This window comes from Oncorhynchus clarkii, chromosome 24 (assembly GCF_045791955.1).
Source record: "Oncorhynchus clarkii lewisi isolate Uvic-CL-2024 chromosome 24, UVic_Ocla_1.0, whole genome shotgun sequence".
Lineage (NCBI taxonomy): Eukaryota > Metazoa > Chordata > Actinopteri > Salmoniformes > Salmonidae > Oncorhynchus > Oncorhynchus clarkii.
This window is the reverse complement of record NC_092170.1, coordinates 31,528,656-31,548,955: the sequence shown is the minus strand read 5'-3', so window position 1 is coordinate 31,548,955 and position 20,300 is coordinate 31,528,656. Positions and strand designations below refer to the sequence as shown.

Here is a 20,300-nt window from a genome sequence, read left to right as displayed (position 1 = left end):
ACCGCTTCGCCACTCGGGAGCTATGATCGCTGATCGGAGTCTACAGAATGCATTATCAAAAGAGATTTAAATAGATATTTTAGTACTAAATCAATGACATAGTAGATCTAATAAAAAGTCGGCCAATTGAGAACATGTTGGACAGAACACTCAAGTAAATGTTGGTAATTATGCAATAAACACTTTGCTCATCTGCACCAAGCTGCTTGAATGAAACTCCACTATCACTCACCAGATTGAGAGAAACACCAATACAAGATCTTTCAGACTATATAAATTATTTTTTATTTGTTTTTAATATACTTATATATAAATTACATAGTTTTGTATAAGACATGCTCGTTCTTGGTTTTTACCCTGGTGATTCAGCACAAATAAGCAAGCTGGTGGACAGACAAAGAATGCATATTAAAAAAAACAAATAAGTATTACATAGGTCAATAAAGGAGGAAATAACTCATATGGGGCTACAACAATACAGAATGTTAATGTTATCCCCTTATTGTCCACTCTCCTGTGAAATGTTGGGAATCGCCTCAGGCATAAACATAGCCACAGAATTCAACAAAGCTGGGAGTTGAAGAAAACACATCCCAATGATCTGAGGGCAGAATATACAGTGGATGAAATGTTAAAAATTATCAATATAATAAGCATGTCAGATTTTTTTTCCATTTTGGTGTTCGGCAATATCCTGTGTTTTTTCCGGCTGTTCGGCACACATTTTTGTCGAGGCAAGTTTGGTCTACGTCCTTTCATTGGTGATTGGTCAACAGTAGGGATTCTTCAATGACTTGTTGTCGTTCAACGAGATGACACGTTTTCAGGCAAAAATATTTTACTTGAGAAATACTGCACCAAACATCTTAGATATAAAATTGAGCGACTAAGACCTCTGCAAAAAGGTCAACATTAATTCAGAATATTTTGAGGAAGTGGACAAATAGTAATATTGCCGCTTTTTTCTTGTTTTTCAAGCAAATATCTTAAGGGTGTATGAGGCACAGATGGTCGCCTAGCCGAGTCCTGCTAGGAGCAACAAGAACCTAGTGTGCGGACACCTAAGCACATGTAAAAAGTGGTTCTGCTCATTCCCCTGCACTTCCTGAAGAATACTGGACATTGAAATGCTTGGTCGGATAAATAGTCTAAGCAGGAGCAGTCCTATAATCCTGTTTGCATACATACAATTTGCCCTTGAAACAAAGTAAACCAGCCATTCAGTACACACTCCATTCCACAAGACAGGCTTCAGGCTAATATAGCAACATAATGTTTTCGTAAGAGCTTTCATTAATCAGTAATAACAGGTTACAGGTCACTTTACAGTGTCTGACCCCTAGATAGTGAGACCCCCTCCAGAGGTAAAGAAAGGAAGCAGTGCAACAGACAGATTGAATAACCTGTGGAGGTCAGGATGACAGTCAAAGACAGAGGCTTGTACTCAGTCCACATGATTAGAGCACAACAGTCAGAACAGTCAACTCTTAGCTCCTGCATGGACACGATGAGACAGTGACGTAGATGAAAGTACTGATAACTCATCTTGATAAGTAAATAAAAGAAAATCATAATCAAGAGTAAAACAAGTGACTGTCGCCATTTTAGTTTTCAGAGGCTTAAGTTACAGTGGCATTGAGGGCAGCAATATGGAGTGAGAGTAGGTCTAAGGCAATACTGGTAAGCACCACATATTTGGATGATATCTGGGGCAAGATATCTAGGGGTTTAGGAGGGTAATTCAAGGCAGAGCAAAAAAGCAGTTTTCACTTGTCCTGCATTTTCTCCAGGATGGGCACGATCATGTCGAATTTAGGCCTCTTGGCTGGATCTTCGTTCATACAGATCTTCATGAGCTTGCAGATGTGGGGTGAGATGCCGGGAGGGATGGTGGGTCGTAGGCCTTCCAGGGCCACCTGAGGGCAGAACAGAGAGAGGGAACTATGTCAGAGACACTCTGGGAAGGACAAGACTAAACTGAGACTTGTGTTTTGAGATTATCATGTTGTAATGAATCCTATAACTTCTAGCACCCTGAACTCAAGCGGTCTCACCTTCATGCCTATCTCCATGTTGGAGAGGTCAGCGAAGGGCACCTCCCTGGTCACCAGCTCCCATAGCAAAACAGCGAAGCTCCACATGTCTGCTGACCGCCGGTTGATCTCCTCAGGCTTCTTCTGCAGGGCTGCATGGGCACAGGACAGAGAGGCAGAGAGGGAGAATCACACACATAGCTGTAGGAGTTCCATACATTATAGTTAGATAAAGCAATTATTTGCATTCTCAAAAAGGTGAAATGCGGTAAGCAACAGAGAGAAAATGGCTGTGTGTGTGATGTACCTTCAGGGGCTACCCATGCTGGGGAGTACATCCTGCCTGGACACTGGAAGGAGAACTTGACGTCTGACATGCTGATCCTGGCGGTCATGTCCTCGTCAATCTGTCAAGGAATATCAGGTCATTATAACAGTGGGTTTCAAACAAAATGAAGTCATCCACCAAGGCATAAGAAGCATGAGTGAAACACATGACAACTACATCACTGTTGTGAATATGTACTGTTAATGTGAGTCCTTCTCTCACCATGACGCTCTTGCTGTTGAGAGAGTGTCGAGAGATCATGGGCTCGAGCGTGTGGAGGAAGGCCATCCCACAGGCAATGTCCAAAGCAAACTTCACCGCCTGTGTCTGGTCAACCACAAAGTCTGACAAGACAACAGATCCGTGTCAGTCATTTTCACACATTAGCAACAGCTGTAACATTGTACTCCTTCTCTAGTAACTAGTACAGTAATATGATTAGCTAGATCTTTTCCAATTCTTAAGCCTGAACTCTAAAACAGACATCCAGGCATATTCGATAAATCAAATCAAAACAAACTTTATTTGTCACATATGCTGAATACAACATGTAGACCTTAACGTGAAATGTTTACTTACGAGCCCTTTAACCAACAGCGCAGTTCAAGAAAGAGTTCAGAAAACATTTAGCAAATAAACTAAAGTAAAAAAATAAAAGTAACACAATAAAGAGGCTATATACAGGGGGTACCGGTACCGAGTCAATGTGTTGGGATACAGCTTAGTTGAGGTAATTTGTACATGTAGGTAGGGGTGAAGTGACTATGCATAGATAATAAACAGCGAGTAGCAACACTGTTCAAAACAAATGGGGGGGGGGGGGGTTGGTCCGCGCCAGTTGGTCCACGTATGCTTTGAGTACACGTCCTGGTAATGAATCTGGTCCCGCGGCTTTGTGAATGTTGACCTGTTTAAAGGTCTTGCTCACATCGGCTACCGAGAACGTTATCACACAGTCGTCCAGAACAGCTGGTGCTCTCATGCATGCTTTTTGCCTCAAATCGAGCATACATTTTTTTTTAGCTCGTCTGGTAGGCTCCTGTTACTGGGCAACTCGTGTCTGGGTTTCCCTTTTAGTCTGTAATAGTTTCCAAGCCCTGCCTCATCCTACGAGCGTCAGAGCCGGTGTAGTAGGATTCAATCTTTATCCTGTATTGACGCTTTGCTTGTTTGATGGTTCGTCAGAGGGCATAGCGGGATTTCTTATACGCATCAGGATTAGTGTCCCGCTCCTTGAAAGCAGCAGCTCTAGCCTTTAGCTCGATGCAGATGTTGCCTGTAATCCATGGCTTCTGATTGAGATATGTACGTACGGTCACTGTGGGGACGATGTTGTCGATGCATTTATTGCTGAAGCTGATGACTGAGGTAGTATACTCCTCAATGGCATTGGATGATTCCCCGAACATATTCCAGTCTGTGCTAGCAAAACAGTCCTGTAGCGTAGCATCCGCGTCATCTGACCATTTGCCAAATGGAGGGCAGGGGAGAGCTTTGTATGCATATCTGTGTGTGGAGTAAAGGTGGTCAAGAGTTCTTTCCATCTGGTTGCATGTGTCATGCTGGTAGAAATGAGGTTAAATGGATTTAAGTTTGCCTGCATTAAAGTCCCCGGCCACTAGGAGCGCAGTTTCTGGGTGAGCATTTTCTTCTTTGCTTCTGGCCTTAGAATTAGTTGAGTGTAGTCTTAGTGCCAGCATCGGTTTGTGGTGGTAAATAGACGGCTATAAATAATATAGATGAGAACTCTTGGTAGATAGAGTACCTTATGATAAGCGGTAGACCACACTACCTCAGGCGAACAAAACCTTGAGACATGTTTAATACTAGACATCACGCACCAGCTGTTATTGACAAATAGACACACACCCCCACCCCTCATCTTACTAGACATAGCTTCTCTGTCCTGCCGGTGCATGGAAAATCCCGCCAGCTATATCCGTGTCATCGTTCCAACATAAGATATTACAGTTTTTAATGTCCCATTGGTAGGATAAGCTTGACCATAGGTCATCATTTTTATTTTCCAATGATTGCACATTGGTCAATAGAACAGAGGGGTTTAACTCACTCGCCTACAAATTCTCAGAAGTCAGTACGACCTCACCCTATTTTTCTCCATATTTTCTTCACGCAAATGACGGGGATTAGGGCTTGTTCCCAAGAAAGCAGTATATCCTTCATGTCGGACTCGTTAAAGGAAAAATCTTCCAGTTTGAGTAGTCGCTGTTCTGATGTCCAGAAGTTATTTTCAGTCATAAAAGACGGTAGCAGCAACATTATGTACAAAATAAGTTTAAAAAAATAAGATACAAACAATGCAAAGAAACAAACAAAATAGCACAATTGGCATATAAAACATCAGCCATCCCCTCCGGCGCCCTTCTCGTCTTTCCATGACCTTAACTCAACGTACTGTCCCACATTGGAAGTCTTTAGTACAATGCAGGTTAGTGTGGTACTCACCAGTACCCTGGTGAAGCACGTTGTAGAGGGAGCCATAGGGCATCCAGTGTGTGATGATGATGGGGTGAGGGGCAGGAGGAGACTGACACGCTCCCAACATTGGCAACACATTGGGGTGGGAGAATATCCTGGGATGGGCCCGAGGAAGAGGGACACAGGGAAAGAGACACATAGGATGGGACATATGCAGGACAATCCAAACCAAAATAACTTCCATACAGATCAACAGGTCAGTAAATAAAAACGTGTAAGAGGCTGACAGACATTATATCCACAGAACAGGAGAAAATACACCTACAATGAACAATAAGAGGGTAAAAAGTTATTACCTGAGTTTGGGATATTCCTCATTGAAGTCTCTGCTCTTTCTGGTGGACCAGTCGCGAACCTTCAACACTTTCACCACAACCTCATTCCCCTGCCAGCGTCCGTGCCACAACTAAAGAAAAAATTATTGAGACAAAGTTCCAGCATAACCTCCACAATATACAGTATAACTTGATGCAAAACATATGCTGATGTGTGTCAGTGTTTCAGAGATGAATCACTTTGTAACATGAGTTGCGGACATCAGTAACAGATAAAACAGCAGTCATGTAGAAACAACAGCTCCATACCTCTCCAGACTGGTTCTCATTGATCTTAGCCAGGAGGGAGAGCTGTTTGAAGTCAATGCCCGCTGCTTTGTTCAACGTGCCGTTACCTGTAGGCATTGACACACAGAGGACAGAGTTGAAGAGCATAGCTAAAGCCCTAGGTCTGGCAAAAAGCCCTACTATTTCTGCACAATTTAGCACACTGAAAGGCAGTGGAAATGTCATCAGGCACCTTGGGGACTACCAGAGACCTCAGTGGGACATTTACTGGATGTTCATTCCTTCCTATAAACTGTGCCTGATATTCACTTCTTGTTTTCTCCAAGCTTAGTAATGAAAAGCAGGCAGCTAGTAAATGGCTTTGTGGCTGTGGGACTTACGGGGTCGAGTTCTGGTGGTGCCTTTCCAGAACGTGTCCTTGAAGGGGACCTTGGTCAAACTCTGGCCCAACTTCTCTGCTTTCTCTGAGAGGTGGGCGAACACAAAGCACGCATTGATTAGGTAACAGTGCTAACACATAATAAATCACAGTTTTCTTGCCAACAATGGATGATGCAGAGTAATGGGATGTTGAAAACCTTGGAGGGCTTCACGTAGGTGAGGTTTGGCTTTGTCCAGAGGAGTTTCTCCATACTTATTACAGATGTTCACCTGAGCTCCATTAGTCACCAGGTCCTGAGGAAGATAGACATCAATGTAACTCCAGTGATACATGAACTGTTGTTCACATAGAACTAGACAGCACCCACAGTAGACCACCAGGGGGCATACTGACCTCAGCCACTGGGTCCTGACCCCAGAAGCAGGCGTAATGCAGCGGTGTGTTGCCGTGCTCGTTGGCAGTGTTGACGTCTGCTTTGCACTGGATCAGCTAGGAGACCAAACCACAAGATTAGATTAGACACAACACAAGGCTGTCCAGATCCTGTTTGGATTATATATAGTGATGCTAGTAATCCACCTATGGCAGGCCTGGAAAATGATTTCTCCCGTCTGCTCATACATTCCAGAGGTATTGTGACATGTCTAATATTAAACCAAATCAGAACTGTGGTCTGCAGCACTACGAAACCAGAAACCTGTCATAGCAGACTAACACTACTGCATTGAATGATATAAGATTTGAGAGTTGCTCGAAGGACCAGAAAGAAAGATAGTTATTTTCGTTAAAATAATTGTGACTTAATTACCTAAGGAAAATCACTGTGTGTGTCAAAGTGTTTCATTTAGACTTGCTTAGGCTTGAGTTGAAGACGCTATGTTGCAACTGGGTACAGTTTAAAAACAATATCCATCCAACACTATTTGGGAAATGGTGCCAGTGTCTCTCCCCGTGAAATGACTGATGTCAGCACTGCAACAAGAGTAGACAAGTCTTAACCATGCAGTGAGTTTGGGTGTTGAACAGCCATCAACTCTGGTTTCATAAGTTCCTTTCTGGGCTTTTATAGGGGAAGCAAAATCAACCTAAAGAGACCTTAATTGAACTCAAGTGTTTGTTTCTGTGTGTAGGTGTGTTTAAGTAGTGTGTGTGTGCAGTATGTGTCCACTCAGCCCCACCTTGCCCACGATGTCTCTGTGGCCGTGGCTGGAGGCCAGGTGCAGGGGCGTGTCATCTCCTCTGTTCATGACGTTGATGCGAGCCCCTCTCATGATGAGCATGTCCACCACGCTGGAGCGGCCTTCCCTGCAGGCCCAGTGGAGAGGACTGAAGCCATGGTCATCCCTGAGGACAGAATACAGCACCACATTAACATCACACCGTACTGCTTTCACACCACAGACTGCTTACTACTAGCAATGAGGAAAGGGAAGTGATATGAAAACATATTTATTTGTAAAATGACCAGAGGCTAAATATGACACCACACAACCCTGTAATATAACAGCAGCATAGAACTGAAACTTCCTAGCAGGACTATTTATTGCTAAGTAATGGTGTAGGACTATCTGGATTCTCAGTGCTAAAGGATGTGAGATACTGCTACTTACAGCATAGGCCTGTTAGTAAATGTGAGGTAGGCAAACACTCCCTGTGCCTGCTAGGCCTAATGGCTATGTGTCGATGCCTAATGGCATATAGAAACAATAAAATGCCTTTAAGTAAGCCTTCAAAGTGTTTATATCTATTGAAAACAGCAGAGTGGAATTAGGAAGTAGACAGGGGAATGCAGTGCAGCAAACTAGTGGGCAAAAACAGCTGATCCTGATTGATACTGAAATTCGGTCAACATCCAGCCAGGAAACAGGAACTAAATGTGAACTCAGCCTGCCCTGCAGTCAGTCACAGCGACAGAGAAGATGTGCTGCTGGCACTCTGCCTTAGTCACAGTGACAGAAACACATGTTAGGACAGTGGCCTGACTGGCCTCAGTGACAGGACAGGAGTGACGCCTCCTTACTCCAGCATCCCAGCAATGACCTTGAGAACCTAACAGTAACAACAACAGTCAACCAGACAGTGGCAAGAGAGAGCTTGGTTAGTGCGTTCAGTTCGATTGAACGTCTGGTACGTCGTGTAACGCTTTGTACTGAACAACACCTTTCTCCAAAACGTTCTTCAACGTTCTTGAACAGACTGACGTACGTTCGCTCCGTTTGGTGGGTGTGGCTTGAAGAATTGAGTGATGTAATTAAAAAAGGGCAGAGGCCGTGCTGACAGCGGTTCCCAACCTCAGCATCTCCAACCCCTCCCAATTTTTCAACTGGTCGTTCAGAACAGCACAATAAATGTTTAATTGAACATTTCATTACATTTGTTCATACTGAATGCAGCCCAGGCAGAGAACGTGTGCATGAAAAGGAAAGCTAAACAGAAAGAGGGACAGTGAGAGGGAGAGCTGGCCAGAGTATAGTAGTGAGGCAGTCAGGAAAGGGGGACTAAAACAACAGGCCAATCTTTCTCTGCATGCCTTATAAGGGTCGGGAAGACTTCCTTCACCAGGGGCACACACGCACACACAACTCCCCAGCTGCTATGTCATCCTACATTTCTCGGGCTACTACTGCGTTCTCCTGTCACTGGCCTTCATCACCTCAGCCCCTCCCCACAGATCCCTCTCTCCCACAGTCAACTCACAGAGCAACAGTTGGAGAGGAATTTGACGATGAAATTTCCATTCCCCACTCATTCCAGAAGAATTTCATAGGGCTCTGATGAGCTTGTGATTTGTGCCAAGGTGTATGAACCTCTGCGTATAAATGAAATCATGCTGCACTTGCTAGAAAGACAGTGAGAGAGAAAAGTGCTGAATGCTTATATCTGGTGGTTGAGAACTGAGGGGGTATTGTGATGAAAGCAGGCCCTTTCCTGGAGTCCTAACCCTCCACTTCCACAACAACATACACACAGGAGACTGTGTTCCAGGGAAAACAGCCTCAATGAGGCCCACAGAGACCCTGCCTCCCCAGACACACACCATACGGAAATATGGGTGGATGACGTTGTATAGATGGGCTAAATCTGTTCTTACAGAGGCCTTCTCCAACAGACAATGGCTCTCAAGCAGAGTTCATTCTACAGCTGCACGATATAGGCCCCAAAAAATCTAATTGCAATTATAATTTTACCCCTTTTTCTCCCCAATTTCATGGTATCCAATTGTTTAGTAGTTACTATCTTGTCTCATCGCTACAACTCCCATACGGACTCGGGAGAGACGAAGGTTGAAAGTAATGTGTCCTCCGATACACAACCCAACCAAGCCGCACTGCTTCTTAACACAGCGCCATCCAACCCGGAAGCCAGCTGCACCAACGTGTCGGAGGAAACACTGTGCACCTGGCAACCTTGGTTAGCGCACACTGCGCCCGGCCCGCCACAGGAGTCGCTGGTGCGCGATAAGACAAGGATTTCCCTACCGGCCAAACCCTCCCTAACCCGGACGACGCTAGGCCAATTGTGCATCGCCCTACGGACCTCCCGGTCGCGGCCGGTTACGACAGAGCCTGGGCGCGAACCCAGAGTCTCTGGTGGCGCAGCAGTACATAATTGCAATTATTTCAACCAAATATTGCAATTTGACACACGATCAAAACACAAGTCAGTATAAATGTATGTACATATGTGTGACTGAGTGTTTTGTGTGTGTTGTAGTATCAGTGTGTCTGTGTGTGTAGAGCCCTGTGAGTGGGCATAGAGACAAAAATAAAATGGTCAATGAGGATACAAGGTCAACTCAGATAGTCTGTGTAGCTATTTTGTTAGCTATTTATCAATTGTATTGCTTGGGGATAGAAGCTGTTTAAAGAGCCTGTTGGTGCCAGACTTGACGCACCGGTACCGCTTGCCGTGCAGAAGCAGAGAGAATAATCTATGGCTTGGGTGGTTGGAGTCTAACGAATTTCTGGGCCTTCCTACCACACCTCCTGATATAGATGTCCTGGATGGCAGGAAGTTTGTTTAATTACCCTTTAAAATCAAATGCACAGGCACCTAGACCATTTGTTTGGTTAACCTGGACATTTTACTTCATATGAGGAATGTCTTACCTTGCTTTAAAGTAGCGTATAACCAAAATCCAACCATAGAAACACGGAGGCAATTATTTGAGGCTTCCTCATATGCGTTCTCCTGTTCAATTGGTTCTTTCCACTTATTTTATTGTCTTGCAGCCAAAGGCAGCATTCCTAGTCATATTAGCAACCCATGATAAATTGTTGCATCTTTAGATCTCTCCTCTCAAAATGTCTAACAGATATTTCCATCTCTGTCCATGAAACTGCGGTGCACATTTTAGAAGTGTTTCTCCACCAAGTGCATTTCGGAACATTCACACAGACCTACCGCCATGTGTACATTGCTGCGCCTAGTGTGAAGAAATACTAGTTCATCAAAGTGGCGTACGTCCACGACTTAGATACCCATCGTGGGGACTAAGTGAGTATACGCAATACACACTAAACAATATGTGGGTGGGGCCTCCTGAGTGGCGCAGCGATCTAAGGCACTGCACCGCAGTCACTACAGCCGGCCACGACCGAGAGACCCAAGAGGTGGCGCACAATAGGTCCAGCGTCGTCCGGGTTAGGGGAGGGTCTGGCCGGCCCAGGATGTCCTTGTCTCATCGCGCAATAGCGACTCCTGTGACAGAGGAATGTATTTCTGATTGCGTGCAGGGCCTTAAATTTGGCAGAAGCAATCAGGCCTGAGTAGTGTAGAGCCTGAATATTGTGGGCATGGGTAGGGCTCAAGCTTAAAATGAATGCCTGTGCAGGGCTCTTACCCAGGCCAATGAGTCAGTCAGTGTCGCCGACCTTTTCCAGCCGGTTGCCCAGGCCAGGGGGCTTCAGAAGGGCTTTCTCCTGCCGTCCTGGCTGCCCCCATGGGTTAACTACACTACCACCCTTCCCCCAGGGAATTAAATATAAACAGCATTCTCTGTGACCGTACACAATCCACCCTCCCTCTTCACCAAACAAGGAACCTCTAACTCATTACCATGGTATATCACAGCACTGATTTAAGGCCTAATGATGTTCACCCACAGCAGAACTGTACAGAAGTGAAACTATAATTCATGTTAAGGATGATTTATTCTTGAATGTGCTTTTATTATAGCTACAGATAGTAGGCCTACAGCCATGGTTGACACTCCTTTACCACCCAGCAGACTGGCAGAACAGTCCACACACACACGACAATATGAAGAGTGGGGGTTGGGCAGAGCCAGGGAGTCATTTTTGTAATGTTCTGGTGTCAGCTATTTTTTTAATGCTAAGTGGACCAAATACACCGACTGTCTAAACCACCTGTGTTTACACAGGCAGCCCAATTCATATCTTTTGACCAATTTATCAGCTTTTTTTTTGCCAATAAATTGGCCTGTGTAGACACAGCCAATGTTATCTTTAAGAGTTTTGATCTTCAGTGCAGGAATAAAAACTCGGAGATAGGTGTAAGACATAAAATAAGAACTACGGTAGAGTAGGCCTAAATGGAAAATCAGACTTCACGACATACCCAACCAGACTGCACTTCAAAAAAATACGTCACTCATTAGCATACGTTTGAAATTAGCTGGTCCATGAGGAAATGTTGAGGGGAAATGAGTGGCACTATCTAATACCACTGGGAGAGGAGTACAGGAAACAGAATAATGCACGAGAGGAAGGTGTTATGGCTCTGCCACTGCCTCTGCATTCTTTCTGCAAAAACTGAAGACACACAAGCATGTTTCCATCTACGGTAAAGTCACTCCGGTGACTAACTCATAAAGCTGGTTGAGAGAATGCCAAGCGTGTGCAAAGCTGTCAGAGGCAAAGGGTGACTACTTAGAATAAACTCAAATATATTTTGATTTGTTTAACACTTTTTTTGGTTACTACATGATTCCATATGTGTTCTTCACTATTATTGTACAATGTGGAAAATTGTAAAGATAAAGAAAAACCCTTGAATGAGTAGGTGTCCAAACTTGACTGGTACAGTATATCTACAGAAATAAGACAGGTCTTGCTTCTGTTGCCTGCTTGAGTGTTTGTTTAATAGCCTACTGATTCCGTGAGCACCAAGCCTCATGCAACAGCAAAATGTTGGATAAAGCAATTTCACACACTCAGGCGTTTTTAGTCTTTACTATGCTGTAAAGACTATACTTTTTCTCTCTCATTAGTACAGACGAATGTATTTAGTGCTGTTTACAGTGTACCAAACAGACAAAGATATTGTAATCTAACAGCTCCTGTTTGTCACACATATGCATGCAGCTCTTGCTCCTATGCCCCCATTTTTCTTGATCTCCTTATTGTTATTACAATTATGATCATTATTATAATAATAATATTATTAAGTAATGTCGTTATCATTAGTAGGCTTGGTATAGCATCCTTGTATAACCACCATCGAGCTGTAGGCCTAAGAGCCCTGTTTAGTCTAAAGCCTATACTTCAATATATAGACTACTGTATCAATAATTCATGCATCACACAGCATACAGAGACATTCATGCATTGAAATGCAATCAAGCATTCTAGTTTTAAAATGTAAAAACAAAGGGAGCTTTGAATAATTAGCCTAAACAATAAACCACAATTCACAAATGCATGCAACTGTTTTTTATGCTGTAATAAAGGCCATATATCTATTTATTGTTAAAACAGACTCCGGTAGACTTATTTACTGTTGCTTACACAGTTGGTCAGTGTGAGGGACAGCCAGAGGGAGATGGTCAGAAAGTTATATTTTAATCTAACAACAACTGTTTGGCACACATAATACTCACAAAAGGCTTGATCCTATACCCTCCCCTTTCTTGATCTCCTGTAATTTCCACGACTAAGTCATATGTTTTCCACAGATCTGACTTCCCCTTTCCGTCCTGCGCAACCAGTAAACATTTGCCCGTTTCCAATGTATTTTTCACGTCACACTGTGTTCACAGTATAAAACCAATTTATTGGTGTGATTATGTTAGGCTATAGGTCAGGCCGTATTGGTCAGATGCATGTGATGCTTACATGTTTCACATAAAGAGAGCAAGGGTTGAGTGAATAGCAAATGTTTTTCATAAACAAATTAAGGATTTCATTAACAGAACTTTTCAGTCAGAAACAAGAAAGAAACTAAATGGCTGAAATTGAGACATCTGTGGCATTGTGTTGTGTGACAAAACTGCACATTTTAGAGTGGCCTTTTATTGTCCCCAGCCCAAGGTGCATCTGTATAATGATCATGTTGTTGCATCAGCTTCTTGATAAAACACACCTGTCAAGTGGATGGATTATCTTATCAACTTTTTTTTTGCATAGGGGACATTTTTTAGATGTCTTTTGCTCATGAAACCAACACTTTACATGTTGAGTTTATATTTTTGTTCAGTATGTATGCATGCATGCAGGTACAAGTCAAAAGTTATAAAATAACACATGAAATGAAGTGTGCCTTGAATTCTAAACAAATCACTGAGTGTCACCAGCAAAGCACCCCCACACCATAACACCACCTCCTCCATGCCTCAAGGTGGGAACTACACATAGAGATCGGTTCACCAAAAATCTCCAATTTGGACTCATCAGATTAAAAGACAGATTACTACTGGTCTAATGTCCATTGCTTGCGTTTCTTGGTCCAAGCAAGTCTCTTCTTATTATTGGTGTCCTTCAGTAGTGGTTTCTTTGCAGCAATTCGACCATGAAGGCCTGATTCACGCAGTCTCCTCTGAACAGTTGATGTTGAGATGTGTCTGTTACTTGAACTCTGAAGCATTTATTTGGGCTGCCATTTTTGAGGCTGGTAACTCTAATGAACTCATCCTCTGCAGCAGAGGTAACTGCGTATTCCATTCCTGTGGCGGTCCTCATGAGAGCCAGTTTCATCATAGCGCTTTATAGTTTTTGCAAATGCACTGGAAGAAACTGTGCAGTAAAACATCTGGCAGTGCTCTGTGTGGGACTGTGTTTTGCTTCACTGCATACATGGCTCCTCCCATGCAGTTTACCTTGAGGATACTGTTAACAGTAGAACGTTCTCGTCTCCTAGGTGTGGACACAATGACGCTTTGGTAGCTGCAATGAACAGCACAAGAAAGCAGGATTGGACCCCCGTCTCTGTCAACGTGGCCCCTGCCACTCTCACCAGAGAGGTAGTTACTAACTAACCCATCCACACCGTCATCTCTGTTACACAGAGTATTAGTAGGGGTCATGTCAGAATGGCTCTCTCCTGACTGATGTGTCTCCTTGTCCTCCCCAGACTGAGGAGGTTTTGTCAGAGTGCCTGCCGGGTGTGGTTCCTGTCTTTCATGGGTGTGGTCAAAAGACCAACTAGTGAAAACCAAAAAAATGGTCATAACTGGGCCGCCTGTCTTAAAGCTGCCCCACACAGACACACAGGAGAATTCTCTCTCTGCTTGTCTTAAAGCTGCCCCACACAGACACACAGGAGAATTCTCTCTCTGCTTGTCTTAAAGCTGCCCCACACAGGAGAATTCTCTCTCTGCCTGTCTTAAAACTGCCCCACACAGACACACAGGAGAATTCTCTCTCTGCCTGTCTTAAAACTGCCCCACACAGACACACAGGAGAATTCTCTCTCTGCCTGTCTTAAAGCTGCCCCACACAGACACACAGGAGAATTCTCTCTCTGCTTGTCTTAAAGCTGCCCCACACAGACACACAGGAGAATTATCTCTCTGCCTGTCTTAAAACTGCCCCACACAGACACACAGGAGAATTCTCTCTCTGCTTGTCTTAAAGCTGCCCCACACAGACACACAGGAGAATTATCTCTCTGCCTGTCTTAAAACTGCCCCACACAGACACACAGGATAATTCTCTCTCTGCTTGTCTTAAAACTGCCCCACAGACACACAGGAGAATTCTCTCTCTGCCTGTCACACACACATTTGTTTCCTATGTCCAGCCCACAACAATTCCCTGGCTTACACTACTCCCCTTTTCACATGCTCATTTTTGGAGGGTTGTAGACCGTTCCCAAGAGGCTTGCGTGTTATTCCTTGTAAGGACATTTAGCATTCCACTACACTGCATCTTGCATTTACATTTTTGCACCCACACGGACACAGAAAGGAGCTCAATCACCTTTACTTTAACTAGCAGTAACTGAGAAAGTGTGGAATAGGGATATATAGGACATGGTGGGATTCAACAGGGAAGATGTGGATGTTTGTACAGTCGGCTATAAAAACCCATGCAATCAGTTATAGCAGGGGCTAAAAGGCCCAGTATGGAAGTGTCTTCCCCACGGGGAAAAATATACATCACCCTGACCAATAAGGAGGACTTAACAGGCAATCAGCTGATGGAGAAGGGCCACGTGTTCGAGTGGCCGTGTACACTCACACAAATACAATCCATGCATCTGTATACCATAGGCTACTTACAACAGTATGGACACAAATAAAAAAAAACAATGAAAGCTGGTCAAAATATCTCAGCATAATGCTCTGTAATGTCTAAGCAAGGTAGTCAACAATCAAGCCTCCGCATGAGAGTGAGATGAACAGCTTCAGACAGCATTCCCTGGGGGCAACAATTATATGTCTCTATAGTTCTATCTGGATGCAGAGATAGGCATGAATATAGAACTCATGTCACCCTCCTCCAGAAATGTCTCAGTTCCATCAGTGGGGACAAGCCCTGCCAAGTTTCCCTTTACTGAGTCACCCGAGGATATTTACAGTAGAAGAGGCCAGGATGCATGATGAAGCCTGCTTTCTAATGGACCTCCAAATGCAACCATTAGAGCTAGGCTATAGGTTAGCAGTCTATAATAGAGTCAAATGAAAACAGCCACACAAAAATAGCTAAGGCAGGAAGCACCAATTATTTTTGTAGTTGTAGCATCTTTGCTCGTTCTTTGCCCAGTAACCTAATACAAATAGATAGTCAACAAACAGATTTCAGGGCAGTGGTAATGAGAAAACATATCCAAGACATCTGCCATCCTTTAGCTTAATTTAAAGTTCCCATACCAGGCCAAGTCACGTGTCCGGAAAGCAGTGGGTTCCAATCTCAGGTCAAGTTCACACAGAGTTGGGGAGTCGGGCTGGCTGGGAGCCCAGCAACAAACAACCCTCACAGTCCTCGACGACAACATCAAAAGAAAGACGATGACTGTGCAATTAATTACCCAGCAATATTTGCCATCAGCTTTTTATGTACTAGTAAACCAAAACAGATCCATGTCCTCTCGTTGTACATGGGATGATGTGGTGGGTCTCTGTACATTTCTGGAAGCTTTCCCGTTTCAGCTGTGTGGAACTAATTATCGGCACACAACTCAAGGCTCATAACATCACAGGGGATTGGCGAAGAACAGACGTAAAAGTATTAATTGCCTAAATCTGAATCCCTTGAATGACTCCTCCAAGCAACTGTGTCATTTGTGTATTTTGCTATGGAATAATGACTGAGCAGTCCAACATTTGGGTGTGACAACCTATTTTGACATCTAAGGGTGAGTCCAATTGATAGCTGGTCACAAGTTGCTGTGATGCCTATATACATGCATGATTCTGAGACTTGATACTGAGACTTGATAGCAGGTGACATAACATCCTTTTACAATGCAATTCAACATCTGAAAGTTGTTTTTGAGACGCTCTGAGCACAATAAAAATGTATTTTAAAAAGTACTGATAAGTTAGACTTACCCCTGATTCAGGTCATTCTCTGTGTTGTCCAACCACAGGCGAACAGCTACTGCGTTGCCTTCCCGGCACTGGGTAAAAATATCATCCATGGTGGCTCACTCGGCTTCTTCTGTTAACTTACACTGAGAGGCGGTGATGGGACTGGAGTGTGAGAACTGGAATACACAAGGGAGGCAGCCAAAGGAATTCAGGGGTGGCCTGGAGTGCATTCGTCCCTCAAAGGAGAGAACAGCTACAGTCAGGGACAAGACGGGAGACGTACAGCTACACTACAGCGAACCAGTGGCACATATCTGAAAAGACAAACATGAGAAGGATGATAATCACTGGATATAACTACATGCTTTTAAATACATTCTAAGCATGATAGGGAACACTGTTTCAACTTCCAACCAATGCATAGACTAATAGATGTTGTGATTGACCCAACACCTGGTCGTGACTCAAACCATCTGTTCTGGGACAGATGACAAGCTGTGCTGTAACCCACTACATTTTGAAACCCTGTTTGAACAATTTCCTTAAGGCTTCTCAGGACTAGAAGAATACAAACTGTAAAAGAAAAGAAAGTCAATGCATATGCCTTGTGGTGTACTGTGGGTTACATAGCTAGGCTACATACAATTTATCATTTTTGTTTTAGTGAAGACTGATTCTAACTTCATAGATGAATGTATTGGTAAAGCCAAGGTCACATATTAATGCTAAACACGTATCCTGGATATTAGCTTACATGCATACAGATAAATAAACCATGAGACCCATGGCATGAGATGTGGCTGTTAGGGAGCATTCCAAATGCCATTTGACTAACGTTAGCTAATACCATAAAGCTAGCTAATTTACCTGACAGAGTATGCAATTACTAGTTGGCAATTACTAGTTGGCTACAGCCATATAACTAGCTTGGGATGAATCCAAATGTTACTCTGTGTAAATTACAGTGTTCAAAGAACGTGTATTCTTGTGTGAACCACAATCAGGAATTACTAGCTAAAGACAGACCAACATGAACTTGTCATAGCTAGCCACTAAGCTAGCTGGCCCGCTGCTCTTACCCGGCTTTCCAGATAGCTTGTTGGCTAGTAACGTTAGCAGTAGTTTAAACGTTTTGGATACCCGTGTAAGAGAATAGGCTGCTGAAAAAGTACAATGCTATACTGTGGCTAGTTACTGTCCTAAGTACCTAACAACTTTGTTTCACAACAAGTTATACACAGTTTCATTATAAAGGCCCCGTAAGGAGGGAGACCGTTGAAGAAGTTTCAATCAGTTTGTTACTAGTTGACGCTTCTTTGGCCAGTCCCTTTTTCCTCGCCTTCTTCTTTGACTTCAGACCAGATGCCTGAATCTAGCAATCTCGACAGCAAACAAACCCGAGAAATATGACGATTTAAGTGTGAATACATCAATGTAAAAATACACTTAGTTTTACTTACCCGATGGATTCAAACAGCATAGATAATTCGACTGAGAAATAGTTAGTTATACTGGGATTGAAGCAGACTGTCTACGTCCCCAGTGTCCACACCCTCGTCGTCGTTTTACGTGGGAGAGAAAAACGATTTGGCCTCGTCCACTACCAAATGCCCCATACTAGCGCCCTCTACCGGAAAACATACCATTCTTGCGTGAAGATACACCTCCGTTCCTCCAGGGCACGTTTTTCCCTCAGGTTTTAATGACACCTTTAATCTAGGGCTAGCTTTTTATATTCATTTCACCGAACCCAACATGACAACAAACATGTCCGTTAAGAAGGCTCTGCTGCAGGGGGGGGGGGGTCCTCCTGTGGGGGAAGACGAGAATTTGAGGAGAGAACAGTGAAAGTGCCTTCCAGACTTATTGATGAAAAGCTTGTTTTGTCTATGGCCATGGATCTTGGATGGTAATTCAAAATATAGGGGAAACTCCAAGATAGTAAGGAGTTTTACGCTTTGAGAATTATTGCTGAGGTATGTCATAAATAACGTCACTGTAAATGCAATGCCTCATCATTTCCACTAGGGAGCTGTATAAACCAGCTCTTCTCTACAGTGATAGGCAGATGAGTTGAAGAGGCATAGCCCCCAAGCTGCCTGCAGATATAGGTTCACTCAAAGAATTTAAAGAGACAAAAATATGAAATTTCATTCTGCTTGTCTCCTTTGTTCCAGCGGTTTAGGGGTGTTCCACTGTGTTACATTAGAATATGTTATGCCTCAAAAATCAAGGCTACACTCAGTCTTAACCCTTGTTGTCTTAAGGGTCATGTTAAACAGCAGAGAAAATCCCCTAAATTATATTTTTTCAACTTGAAATTTTATGACTTTTCCTAGAGCCTAAATGCTGCAATTGTGGTGGTGAGCATGCACCTGAATTTCTGAAGTGCCCTGTTAGGCTGAAGGAGACAGAAGTGGTAAGAGTAAGGGCTGTCTCCTATCTGGAGGCAGTGAGAAGAGTGAAGTTGAATAAGTAATGGTATTAGGAGTAGAGACACAAGATGTTCCTTGTCAACAGAGGGATCCTGATATGTCGCATGTTAAGAAGATGGACTTTGTAGCGTTTATTACTTTGGTTATCAACTGCACAGTGCAAAGATAGAAAAATCAGAGAAAATAGCCATCATTGTAAGCGCGGCTCAGCGTTTTTGGGACTCAGGGGTTTTTACAGAGCCATTAACAAGGAAGCCTGTTGATTAATGCTCCGTCCTCATAGGGATGTGATTTGAATGTGACTGAAAGAGTGGGATAGTTGTTTGATTCATTTTTGTATTATCTCAGGCCCCCCGCAATGGAATATATTATTTTTTATTTGTTTCAATACCCCATACAGTAGGTGGCGTACAACTTTAAAGAAGAAGGGGGGGGGGGGGTGGTCCAAAACAGAACAATGTTTGGAAAGTCTGTTTAATAATACGTTCCTTTTAGATCTTTTGTCTTAAATTTCCCCTTCATAATGACCAACCGTCTTGCCCACCAGCGCAATACGTTTAAATGGAATTGTATTTAACTTTTGGCTTCCCACGGACTGTTTTTGTGGAACTCAATACATTTGAAAGCGACGCTAGGGAATCTAAACGCACCTACCCGTTTTCTCGATTTTCGTCCACAGCCTTACTACTCAAATGCTATGTTTGAGTGTCAGTGATCACTTTCGGGCGCTAATGGTGCAACTGGGAACTCTTTCTTTTGTTTAATCAACTGGGAATTCGGAAAAGGGATGAGGTGAAGTCATGACGGAAAAGTCGGAGCCCGAGTTTCCGACATTGAATATGAAATTGGATGACCATTCAAAAGATTTTTCAGTCAGAGATCGTTTTTTCCCAATTGTTTCATGTAGGGAGGCCTCTTAATACGTCATATCCTGTTTGTGCGCGTGTGGAGGGTTGCTGTTCTGTCTGGTTTGGACAGGGCCTGCTGATATAACCAAATATATTTTATAAATAAACCAAGATAGACCACATCTTGTCGTTTCCAATGTGAACAAATTAGTCTTAGTGGGCAGAACAAGCAAGGAGAGGGCAGAGCCAAGCATGCGCAAGCGATATCTTATTGGCGCGTTCTCGTAAACATCTGCGTATTCCGTTAGGGAACGCCTACTATGTAGTGCGCGTGTGAAATAACTCAATTCTTCTTTGCACTCCTTCTAAACAGCGCGATTTTTAAAAACTTTTGCAAACAAATGTTGAAGTCTACAAAGCTTAGTCCGTTCTGTTCATAACATATTCTAGTTTTGGGAACAGAACTATATTGAGATTAAATGTTTAATTGATGCTTTATGT

The 20,300-nt window shown here is 43.4% G+C and overlaps 1 protein-coding gene across 1 annotated transcript; it reads right to left on the bottom strand.

Moving 5' to 3' along the window:
- Nucleotides 1-261: 261 nt before the first annotated feature.
- On the bottom strand, nucleotides 262-18,281 carry LOC139382447 (scaffold protein ILK-like). The gene is made up of 13 exons (XM_071126503.1): nucleotides 17,977-18,281; nucleotides 16,538-16,830; nucleotides 6,984-7,149; nucleotides 6,199-6,294; nucleotides 6,002-6,098; nucleotides 5,804-5,887; nucleotides 5,445-5,530; nucleotides 5,157-5,266; nucleotides 4,828-4,955; nucleotides 2,584-2,705; nucleotides 2,341-2,440; nucleotides 2,055-2,185; nucleotides 262-1,916 (listed from the first exon to the last, which is right to left on the bottom strand). Exons 2-13 carry the CDS (start codon nucleotides 16,624-16,626, stop codon nucleotides 1,767-1,769), a joined length of 1,359 nt encoding a protein of 452 aa, XP_070982604.1. The 5' UTR covers nucleotides 16,627-16,830; nucleotides 17,977-18,281; the 3' UTR covers nucleotides 262-1,766.
- Between the last annotated feature and the right edge of the window lie 2,019 nt (nucleotides 18,282-20,300).